General features: G+C 46.2%; 1 protein-coding gene across 1 annotated transcript in view; it reads right to left on the bottom strand.

Moving 5' to 3' along the window:
• LOC104544555 (lanC-like protein 1) overlaps positions 1-65 on the bottom strand; it is a 7,190-nt gene extending 7,125 nt beyond the window's left edge. The window contains 1 exon segment of the mRNA XM_010189463.1: positions 1-65. Within this exon segment, the coding sequence (XP_010187765.1) occupies positions 1-65 (65 nt within the window).
• Between the last annotated feature and the right edge of the window lie 12,180 nt (positions 66-12,245).

Here is a 12,245-nt window from a genome sequence, read left to right as displayed (position 1 = left end):
TAGCCGGTGGCCAAAGACTTGTCATAGTCCGCGTAAGGGTTAGGAAGCGCCCGCTGCGCCATCATGGTGCCGCCGTCCGCCACTTCCCTCCGCCCCGCCCCGCCGCGATCCGCCCCGGAAGGGAGCGGGTGTGGGTATAAAGGCTCGGCCGCCGGTCAGCTTTGAGTTGTTCCGCTTTCCTTAGGTCCGCTCGTTCGGGCTGCGGCTTCGGGAACGCTGTGGTGTTGGGAGTGTGGGGGTTTAGACGCATTTTTCAGGGGTTTAGGAGCCCTGGGGGTGAAAGGCCCCTTGCAGCTGGCTTCGTGGGGTTTAGACGCATTTTTCAAGGGTTTAGGAGCCCTCTGGGATTTAGGTTTGAGGTGCCCTGGATGCTCACCTTATGGGGCTTGAAGAGTCCTGTGGCATTTAGGTGCCCATTGCAGCTGGCTCTTGTGTGCAGTAGGGAGCCATCTAGGGCTTAAGGCAGCTTGCAGGCAGCTTGCAGCTGGCCCTGGGTAGAGTTTAGGGATCCCTGTGGTTTGGCTGCCCCTATGGACTTCCAGACCTTGTGGGTTTGGGGCCCTGTGGAGCTGGCTCTGAGGATCTTCATGTTTTGGGGTGGGTACCATAAGAAGGGTCCTGTGGGGCTGGTGGTCCCATGGGTGGTGGCAGAGGATCAGTCCAAGGAGGAGGTGTTGAGTCCTCTTCTCCTCCAGCAGCAGTAATTCCTCACTTGGGTTGGGGCTCTTCCTTGCTGTCCCCTGCTGAGCTGCTGTGTCTCACCTGTGCTGGCTGAGCCACATCTTCCTTGTGAAGGTAGGGTAGGTGCCTACAACTCAGAGGCCTGAGCAGTGCTTTTCATTCCAAATGCCACATAGCTGTGGTGCTCTGGTGTCAGGGGTTTCACTACATTTGTGCTGTGTTTGTGTGCCCCGTGCAGCCAACTGTGCACAGCGTACCTTTGGCTACAGGGTAGCATTCATTGGGTTAAGTTGTCCTCCTGTGCTGTATTGCTGAATCCAGGCCTGGCTTCCTTTATATCTGGTGTAACACTGTGCCCAACTCACCTTTTCCTGACCCCATAGCCCCGAGACTGGTTGTGACATCCCTGTTTGGGATCTGGCTTGCTGAAGTGCACAAGAGGTGCAGCTCTGGGGCTCCCCAGCACTTCTAGCTCTGCAGGTTTGTCTGCTTGTCTCTTGGGGAAGCGCAAATGAATGTAGCTGAGCTTGAAGCTCTTAGTGGCTTGTAGGGGTCTAAGTGCAGCATCACTGCCCCTTGGAAGAGCTGAATCCATCTGAGTAGCTTAGGGGAAACAGCTGCTCTAAGAATTTACCTATTGGTGGTGATTGAGAACACCCCTGGGAATACATTAGGCCACTGCAGTCATGCTTGGAACAACTGTATTATGTAAAGGATTCTGGTTTTCTGTCTGTCCATTCCTTATTACAATCTATAAAACAGGAGTTCAAAGAAAAGAAAAAAAAATGTTGCAGGGGATGGTGCGAAACAAGCAGAAAAGAGGGCATGCAGGTTGTGTTCACTTTCAGTTCCTTTTTTACTGAGCTGTTCCTTGTTGAGTGAATTTCAGTCATGTCAACATTCCCTTGCATTCAAGGCAGGGAGGTGAACTGTGCGGCTCTGGTGTTCTGAGTGGCAGCTCTAGCGTCAGCAGAAATAAGACGGGGTCTTCAGCTTACGGGCAAATTCACAGCCCTATACTATGGTCTTCTATCTGCAGATCAAAATAATATTCACTGCCTTCCTTCCCCTAGGCACAGTTCAGGATTAACTTCTGGCATCAGGCACACCATTTCAGCTTCAGAGCCTGTTTTGTCTTTGATTCCTCCCATATTCTTTTTTCTTTTCTTCTCCCCAGATCACTTGAAGACAAAGATGCTTCTCCCGAATTATCCTGCCTGTTCATCTTGCCCACCCTGCCAAGAGTTATGTTTCAGCATGTTACTTTCTAAGTGGTTGTGGTCACTTAGGCTGTGATGGACCTGTTGCTGCCCAGGATAAATCCAGAGTATCTCACTGTGGCTGTCACCTGGAGCCCGGGTAAGTGACTCATGATTCATCCTGAGTAACCTGCCCGTGTGACACAGGGAATGAAAGAAAGAAATGAGCCTGAGAGGGAAGCTGTTCCTGTGTCCTTACTGCAATCCCAGTCACTTTGGGGTGTTTGGGGGTGGGGGGCTTGTTTGTTTACTTTGAAAAGAATAAAAAAAGACAATTAAAACAAACCTGTTCAGAACACATCTAAAGACTGTTTTTGTGTGGAAACAGCTATCAGAGTAGATGGAGAAAATGGTGAGAAAACAGGCTCCAGTAGCCTTCCTGGCAGTCCCATCACAATTGACCCTGGAAAACCCTGTTTTTAAGGCTACTCGCAATCAGTGGTTGAAGAGACATCCCAAAATCTTTCTACCTATGAGAAGAGTGTGTAATATTTTCTGCTCCACAGAGTTGTCTAAAGGACAAATTCTTGCTAAATTTTTAGCAGCAGCACCTGGTTGTTGGTGATCTTCTGGACTGGTAGCACATCTCTAGTTGCATGGATAAAATTGATGTTTCATTCTCCTCCCTTAAGAAAACCTCAGGGTGCCTGGGTTTCTGCTCCCTTCTCATCCCAGTGAGGATATTAATCCCAAATCTCTGCCAGATGTTACAGCTGCCTTGAGACTACTTGGCATCCTGCCTGAGGACTTACTGAAACACCTACCTGAGAGAAGATGCCTCCTCCTGGGGTCACCGTCCTTCACTGGCCGTAGGCATCCATCCTTTCTGTAATCTCACCTACTTCTAATCTCCAATCAGCAGGTGCCCAAGTTGGGCGGTGTAGATGTGGACTTGCAAGGGACCTTTCCAAAGTGGTGAGTTGGCATCTACCCCTCTCCACAGCCTCCTCTCAGGGTCTGTTCGACCTCAGACAGTGCCTCTATGCTGTGGACCTGATGGGCTTGGCACGGTGATCCCGTAATAATAAATGTGAGGGTTGCTTGTCCTGCCTTTGCGACTGCATGCTGTGTGTGAAGGAGTGCAGCGTGCAAGGATAAGGTGTCCTTCATAGCCTTGTCAGATAGAAAAGGGGATTTGGGAGGCTGTGTGTGGAAGTGCTCCACAGAGCGTGGTCATCCTCGCTGTGTGAGAGAATGTGCTGGAAGGCTGTACAGGCAGAACACTTGGGCAGTGGGAGAGGCTTCACCTGCTGAAAAGTCACCCTCGGAGCATTCAGAGAACCACTGCAATACAGAATTTTGTAGACAGTTAAGAGATGTAATCCAGGTTGTGGCATTCATCTCCCCATCTCTGCTTTGTTTTGTTTATTATTTTTGTGTTGGCTTCTTTGTGTTCAAACTTCAAACAGCACTGAGTAAAAGTGAGATGTTTCCCAGCTGCATTTATTTGACTCTCTTACACATTATGTATTCAGCAGCAGCTAAAAATCCTGAATATTTAGGATTGTATTCCGAAGTGTCCTAAGACATATGAAAGATCAAAGTCAAAGATGCCCTTTTCCTCTTTTAAAATAACGATTTCAAATATCAGACATTGTTTCATCTGTAATGCTCTGTATAAACCAGTGGTAAATCTAGAAACTTTGCTGTTCTTTAATATTAGAGCTATGGCTCACTGTATTTGATCTTAGTAGAAATTCAAACCTATATTAAGAGATTGAAGATCTCAGTGCCACTCTGAAGCTAAGTAGACTTGTTTTGGAAGGTAAAGAAAGTGTTTCATCTTGGCATTATGACAATAAAATTCTTCATTTTAGAAGGCTACTCAGAAAAAGGGAAAAAGCATCTGATTTTATTGGATTGTTTTTTCCAATTTGCAGTAAGTGTGGTTGCAGATGGCATCAATTGTTTTTCTTTTAGCAGCTTTTATGAAGAGATCAAAGCCTGGGTATTGGTCACAGAAGCTGAACTAAGCTAGTTGATTATATTGATGGTATATCTGGGGCACAGCTTACCTATACCCTGGCTGCATTTATTGATGTTAAGCTAAGTATTCAGTAAAAACCAGTCCTGACTCTATATACACGCACAGCGATGGGCTTTGAGCTCGTGATTCCCATTCAGATCTCAGAGATGTAGTAGGTGGTTCTGTGAAAACCCCAGCTCACTGCTCCCTAGAAGGCAAAAGAAAGTCAATTGTTACTAGGGAGGGAAAGGAGCACAAAACTAAGGATGCAGTCATGTATGCCTGTGACTCACCTGCATCTCAGATACCGTGTATAGTTCTGATCTCGTCTCAAACAGGACAGCAGAGCTGGAAGAGGTACAAGTTATAGAACTAGTCAGGCCGAAAAAGGCTCATCAACTGTGTGGAATGGCTTATGTGCAAGGACTGAGTAGCTAGGCTTGGACTTTTCAGACTGGGAAAGAAAAGTCTAAGGGGGGCTGTAGTAGGTGCCTGTAAAGTCTTCAACAGTGTCACAGATGTGAACAGGTTGTCAGGTGAAAAGACACCACTGTGCTTGTGCACAGAAGGTGCCTGAGCCACCGACTTTGCGGAGTTACAAGACTGTTGGGGGCTGCTGCTGCATGTGTTTGCTAATGCACTGAGCATCAGACAGGAGAGGTGGTATTGGAGGATTTGGGATACTGGAGCTGGTGTGTCTGATACTATGTGTTTATATTTTGCTTTGTGATGTTAGCCTGGGTAGAGCAGTTAATAGCCTAACAGTTTTGTAATGCCTGTCTCCATGTTTACAGCAGCTGCATCCCACTGAAGCGACCGGTGTATCTCCAATTGCAGTGGCCTTACCCTGCTCTTCTGGGGCTCAGCCACTAGATGCCCCTGTCCTACAAGCAAGAAGCTGGAGGGCACCTTCTCTGCCTGGCACGCAGGGAAAGCAGCTCTGCACTGCTCGGTGTGTGGCTGTTTTCTGTCATGAGTAATGAGCAGAGGTCAGTGGTTCTGTGCGTCAGGCCAGGACTCTTTGGAGGAACGTGTGTAGGAATCCTCTAACATTTTGCCATTTTCTCCTCTTCATGGCCCATAAGATACTGACCCCCAGTGCAATGGGAATTCATCCTTTCTTAGCAAACGAGAGAAAGGTTGGAGAACAGACCTGATTGAGAAGAGACCAGTAAAGGCTACGTGTGGACAGGAGCAAAGAAAACCAGGCACAAATCTGCTGAGAGCTGGATGAAGCACTCTAATTTGGTGATGGGGTCATCTGGAAGACGGTAGAGTTTGTTGTGACTGTGATCCACTTTGATCCCTGGGCAGGACAGATGTTGAGTCAGATTTCTCTTGCTTTGCTGTAATGACTGAAGCGGTTCTGCACAGAGCACTCGCACCCTTAGTGCTGTCTTTAAAGTTCAGTGTGAGGATTGGATGTGATTGTCAATGAAAACATGATGTGGGTATGGCTGACTGCTCACCCTGACTCTCTTTGACATCTGTCTGCCCCTGCATTCACCTTTGCACATCCAGAGGATGAGCAGTGCACAAGCGTGACTGTTGACTTGTGTGCTTAGCTGTGTGAACCGTTTGGGGTGGCAGGGATCAGGGTCTTTGTGACACTGAGCAGTAAAATTAGGGTTTACAGGTGATATAAGGACTTGGAGGGCCATTGAAAGGACTCTGTTGTTTCATTGATGCCCTATGAAGGTACCTTTTACCCCTTCCTTACAGTGGAATCTGCTGTTGCTCAGTGTGTGCAAACGTTTTTCTCTGAAACTCTTGGGTGTCATGTTTTCAGAGGACCCTCAATCCTGAGTGTCTAGACCATTGGCAGCTAGGACACGCAGGAAGTGTTGCACGGTCTGTTCTGATCCAGCAATGCTTTGGCATCTGTGCCAGTATCTTGATGCTTATTCTCCACATCCACCTTTATGGTGCCAGGTTTGCCTTTCTGGTGGGTTTCAGGTATCTGCTGTTTCTCAGAGCACCCCTCTCTCTGCAGAAATCTGAAGATCATTCCTTCTGGGTTCCTCATCAAGATAGCTCACCTTGACTCCTGTCCTCTGCCTCTGCCAGGTTTGTTGCTGACTGTTGTGTTTCTGTGGCTCTTCCCATCACTGGAGAGGGAGGTGGTGGCTGGCTCTGAGGAGGAACTTCTTCAGAGCTTCTTGTCTCCTTCAGGGAAACCGGGCAGAGTTTGGTACATTTCATGAATACTGTGCCCAGCATTTTCAGACTTGAGATCCCAAAGGGAAGGCAGCTGTTGTGGAAGGAGAGATTCCCATTCTGATGCAAAGCAAGCCAGAGCAGGTAGTGCACAGTCAGACTTCTGCTGCTCAGAGATCAGCTGTGATGAAATCTGTGGTGCCATTTCAACTCAAAACTTTTTCTCGTAACCGGTATCCCAGAAGTCTTCCTATAACTTTCAGATCTTCTTACAGCCACTCCTCCCTCCTGCAGGTTGAGTCAGCGAGTGACACACCTACCAGAGACACCTCTGCTAGCAATAGCTGTAATTAACAGCATCAGTATACAGAGACCCTGAGACAGCTTCTAAATAAACTACTTTAAATCCTGCCCCCTGTAAAAGTGTAATGACACCTAGTCAACCTAATTGCCTATAGATTTCTGTCTCCTGTTGAATACTGCAGAGGCTAATAAACTGTGAACTTCTGTTGAACTCCTTCTTATGGTTCAGATGTTCAGAAAGGCTCTTTGCAAAGACTTCAAGTGTCTGGTGTGTCCTGAATGCAGATGGGTGCTGCTTGGAGTGAAGCTGGGCTTGGAGTTACCTTGAGTGTAGAGGATGGAGATGGTCCAGTCATCCTTTCTGACACGTTTAATTGTGTTCACAGTTGTATGACTGAAAGGGACTTGAGTGTTAAGCAGTCATTAACAGTATGCTGGAGACAGTGGTAATGATTCTTTGTGGCTGATGGGTGTCTCAACAGGCAGGTTCTCCTCTTCCTCAGCTGTGGTGCTCGGGCTTGGTGCTGCTGTGTGCACCCCTGAGGTTTATGCATAGCACAAAAAGAATGCAGATCTGCAGGGCTTTTCCCCAGCAACCCTCATGCAGCTCTGCTGAGGCTGGATCTCACAGTCCCCAGGGAAGGAGCTGTCTCTGACTCAAACTCTGCAGAAACCCAGCCTAGGATGTGCACCTGACCTTAGAGATTGCTATTTCATACCTTGAATGTGTTCACTGTCTCTGACTCAAACTCTGCAGAAACCCAGGCTAGGATGTGCACCTGACCTTAGTGATTGCTATTTCATACCTTGAATGTGTTCGTGGCTCTGCACGCTTGCTTTTTGTTCTTTAAAAAAGCAAGCTGCTGTGCTGAGGCTTTCAGAGGGAGGACTCATGCTGGCGGGCACCAGGCCAGCACAGCTGCCCGTCGCTCAGCCACAAGCCATGCTGGCAGTGCCAGGACACAGTGCCATGCTTTCTTCTCCAGACAGCGACATCTCTTGATGGGTTGCTGCCTGGAACACAGGAACAGAGCTTGCTTTGTGCTGGAGAGTTTCTTGCTCTCCTTGGCTTTTACTTATTTTACTTTTCTTTTTCAGAATGGATTTTAAAGCTTAGCTGTTAAGAACTGAAAATATTTTGCCCACTCATAATGTTGCTCAAAGCAAAGGGGCAGTTTTCTTGCTACATTCTCAAGCTTGTGGCTTCCCACCTTGCAAGAATGATGTTTCTTCTCAGTTCACTTTCTTGTGACTTCTCTTATGATGCAGATGAAAAGAAGATAAATTAAATGCTCAGAGTATATGTGTACATGTTATACTGAAGATATTCTTCCTCCTGGATTCTCCTCTGCTATTAACTCCTTTATGGTTTCTCATTTTCTAACTTCCCCTTTCAAGCAGTTTTCAAACCAGCGTACAATGTGACCAAGAAGAAACCTGGTGCACAAGGAGGGAACCTTCCCAAAGATGGCTCTTGGATTTATGGGGCTGGAGGTGTTCAGCACTGGTCAACCACACTGCAGGTTATCATGTGCTCACTTGGCTGGATTAGGTGATGTTTCCAGTTTGAATGACTAGAGATACATTGGCACGGCTCTTTGCGGGCAGACCTATCCGAAAGGCAGGAGAGAAAAAACAAGTGTGAAAGAAGGAATTCCTTCATTTGGTCAGCAGCAGTGCTGTGCTCAAGCTATGAAGTTCACGAGCTTCTGCTTTGGGCTTATCTTGTGCTGAATGGATCATGAACGCAGGCAAAGCAAGGTTTGCCTGTGAAGGACTGTGTGGATTTTTGCTCAATAACACAGATGTGGCCTTAGTGCCTGTACATCCTTCAGCCTGGGAATATATACAATACAATGGAAGTGTTGCATATGTGTCCTGTGTGATTTTAGGCATGTGGAGCTTGGGGAAAAGGCTGTGCAGTGAGTTTGAACACTGATGACAACGCATAAAGAGTTTCTCATTCCTTATTTTGCTTGGATGATTTTTAGTTCTTATTTCTTTGCCCTTTGGAGAAGCCTAAAAGAGGTTGCATTGTGGTATTTCCAGGGGGATGCAAGCAATAAAAGGATGACATTCGTCGTGGTTCCTCTCATGATCAGTTGCAAAGCTGGAAAGAGTATGTATTAGCTGACGGGCAGGAGGGATGGAAATGCTATTAGGGACCTTTTCTAGAGAGTGCTGTGGCTAATGTCGTCAAAATGGGCAGTGTCCCAACAGCAGGAACATAGTGGCTTGAAACAGTGTTAACATGTCTTTAGCTGCACCTCATGGAGCTCGTTTCCCTGGAAAACGGCAGAATTGGCAATAGAAGGCAGCCTGAATTGCCCCAGCTGCAGCTATATTCATAGCTGATATTGCTCTGGTGCTTAAACGCAGGTCTCCGTATTTCTTTCAAAAATCTTCCTACAAAGGGCTACAAAGATGATTAAGGGAGTGGAGCATCTCCCTTATGAGGAATGGCTGAGGGAGCTGGGGCTCTTTAGTTTGCAGAAGAGGAGAATGAGGGGAGACCTCATTCATGTTTATAAATATTTAAAGGGTGAGTGTCACGAGGATGGAGCCAGGCTCTTCTCGGTGACAAACAACGATAGGACAAGGGGTAACGGACACAAACTGGAACACAGGAGGTTCCACTTCAATTTGAGAAGAAACTTCTTCTCAGTGAGGGTGACAGAGCCCTGGCCCAGGCTGCCCAGAGAGGTTGTGGAGTCTCCTTCTCTGCAGACATTCAAAACCCGCCTGGACGCCTTCCTGTGTAACCTCATCTGGGTGTTCCTGCTCCGGCAGGGGGATTGGACTGGATGAGCTTTGGAGGGCCCTTCCAATCCCTAACGGTCTGGGATTCTGTGTGATTTCTCATGTTTTGGTTCCTTTAGGTTCTTGCTACTGAAGCTGCAGCCCTTCTTGCCTTTCCCACCCAGTTATTGAATCTTACTGTGCCTATGAAATTGCAATCTCTCTGTTTAGGAAGCTGATAATGAGAGGATGGTGATAAACAGAAAACTGGAAGCGTTCATGGCATACCAGCACTGCTGTTCTGCCAGCTGGATTGCACAGGTATTCAGGTTAGAGCTCTGATGAAAACGGTGTGTTTTGCTAGGATGAGGCATTGTGGTAATGGTCAGGAGAGGAGAAGAGCTATGGCAAAGGCAGAAATCTGTATGGGTAAAGGTGTTTAAGCTTCATGTGAATCAACAGAGTAAAAATGTTTGAGTCTTTTCTCCAAAGCTGTGGCTTGAGACAAATTTCTTCTGCTGCTGATGCTGGAAATCAGACCCGTGCTGCCCAAAATTATTCAGAGCACATTCCTGAGTGTGCCACAGCTGCAGTGTGATTGCTAGGGGCAGAAGGGCAGGAGAGAGAGCATTAGGTTGTCTGGAAAGGTTAAATGCAGGACTGGCTGACTCCCTGACTGGAACAGGAAAGAGGTAACACTTGTATAAAGCACTTTTTTGTGGATGGTGACCCTAACAACATTTCTATCCAGCCTGCCTGCAGGGTGGTTAATTTAAACCCTGCAGAACACTGGTAGGTGTTAGAGTGAAATGAGTGACGGGGACATTACAATGCAGAATATCTTCAAAGAAAGAGCAGCCTCACTGCATCCAAAGCCTGGAACAGTGGTCCCACTCACGAGTCTGCCAGGGTTGTGTGCCCTCTTTTAAGGTTGCAATATAAGCCCCCACTCAAAAGCTTAGACTCTCTTTAAGCTAACTGGGCTTTGTGGGGAGGAACCCATTTCTGGGGATTTTGCTAAGGAACATGCTAGTATAAAGGGCTGTATTTGTTGAAGTGTAGCAGTGTGTATTGCTGGGTATAAAATGTTATCAATTTTCTCTTCCCCATGGAGCATGATATAGTCTTGTAATTAACTCACTCATAAATTTCCTTCACTGTTATCAAAATACTAGCTGAACATACAGTGGTGGAGTTCTGAGGTTAAAGTCCTGACAGCATCAGTTACTTCTTCCAATCTTTTCGTTGTTCTGCCCTAAATTTTTTTTTCAGCGAGTCAAAATCATGTCCCTTCTTGCCCTTCCCAGCTGAATGACATTACAGATTCAGGTAGCAACAATTTGCTGTGTTATTTAAAGAGAGCTCTCCATCCTCAGGCATGTATCTACCCAATACATATCTATCTTAAAGCAAATGCTTCAGTGCATAGCCCAGTGTGCAACAGCCAAAGCCTTTTATCTTTTTTCTTTTTCCCCAGGGTAACCACAGGAAGACCAAAAAAAAAGTAGAAGTGAGAAGAAAAAAGACAAACAAATTTTGCAAATCCTCCCAATCTGGAGCACCAGGCATGAAGCAACAAGGAAAATGCTGATTGATTAGGGATGCAGTACATGTGTGAGGGGCCAAGGCCGTGTTAAGTAACTCCTATGAAATGTTAACTCCCCCTCCCACCACCACCAGGAACGTCTAGCACTGCATAGACTGCTGCTGAAGGGTAAGAAACTAGGCCGGAGATAAATGTTGTGCATTTCCTTTTCAAAGAGTAAATGCGTTTATACCAAAGGGAAGATGAATTCACTTTTATTCTCTTGAAGTTAAGAACGAACCTTCTGTAGAAAATTTTCAGTATCTTCTCATATAGAATACTTCAGTTAGTACAGGCCTGCAATGCCAATTGAGTCCAACTGCCTGACCGCTTCAGGGCTGACCGAAAGTTAAAGCGTTGTCCAAATGCCTTTTGAACACTGACAGTCTTGGGACACTGGCCACCTCTCTGGGAAGCCTGTTCCAGTGTTTGGCCACCCTCCCAGTAAAGAAATACTTCCTAATGTTAAGTTGGAAGCTCCCCAATGCAGCTTTGAGCCATTCCCACATGTTCTGTCACTGGATATGATAGCTGTTGTAGGAGAAAAAAATGTTAGAGTGTGTTATTGGTAGAGTGTTTGCTGCTCAGGACAAGTTTGGTTGAATAACGCTGGGAGATGATACTTTACCTAAATACCCAAGATACTAGCCCATCAGCTGATTACTGGGACTCATCAGTTGTTCCACCATTTCAGTGGAGCTGCTTTTTTCCCCAAAATGAACCTGACTTTGGGCCTAACCCAGTCACGTGCTGGGAACAATAAGCGTGTTTTATTTGGGTTTGTTTTTGTAGTCCAAGGAGTGGGTAGCTAACCTACCAGTGGTGGTTACTGTGAATCATATTTCAGAGTTCCTAGCTGTGAGGACCTGTTTTTCTAGGAAATATATGTCTATAACATGCTGTTCTGATCTAGTGCTTATCTCTTCTGATGGATGCTTTCTCTCTGTACTCAATCCCTTGCTTTCCTTCCTGTCTTAGAGCTGAGATCACAGACCCCCGGGTGTTGTGTGATGGGTCTGGCCAAGATCCTCTGTAGGTGTCCTCCGAGAAGGTTGGACCAAATGTCTTAGGCCCAAATGTCCATGAAAAGAATTTGATTACAAGAGTTTTATTTTAGTGAAGTTATATTTAATGGGGAAAAAGTACTATTGAGTCAGAGGAAAATGGCAGAACTGTCCCATGAATATAGGATGTGATTGTGCAAATGCACATACACAGTTTTATATGCCTGCATTAGCAGCTCAGGGTCAGTTTGTTGTAGCCTTCATTCTAGATAAAAGCCTATTTATTTATAGTCTAATAAAGGGCAAATCAATTCTGTTTTCCTTTGCTACAACAAACACACTGGGGTATGATAACCTATCAAATACTCACCCATGATATGACTGCCACAGAAGGAAGCAAGCGTAACATGAATCTTGAGCAAACGTAGCTAATCTTCTTTAAACTGCATAAAGAGTGGTTAGCATGGGGGAGACAGTGTTTGTGTAGCTCTTTTGATTCGTTATTATTTTGTAAAGCCAGTTTGGCCTTTTTAGTGATCCACAGGAACAAG

Source organism: Mesitornis unicolor, unplaced genomic scaffold (assembly GCF_000695765.1).
Source record: "Mesitornis unicolor isolate BGI_N332 unplaced genomic scaffold, ASM69576v1 scaffold888, whole genome shotgun sequence".
Classification (NCBI taxonomy): Eukaryota; Metazoa; Chordata; class Aves; order Mesitornithiformes; family Mesitornithidae; genus Mesitornis; species Mesitornis unicolor.
Note: the sequence above shows the minus strand (reverse complement) of the source record. Positions and strands in the feature narration are given on the sequence as shown.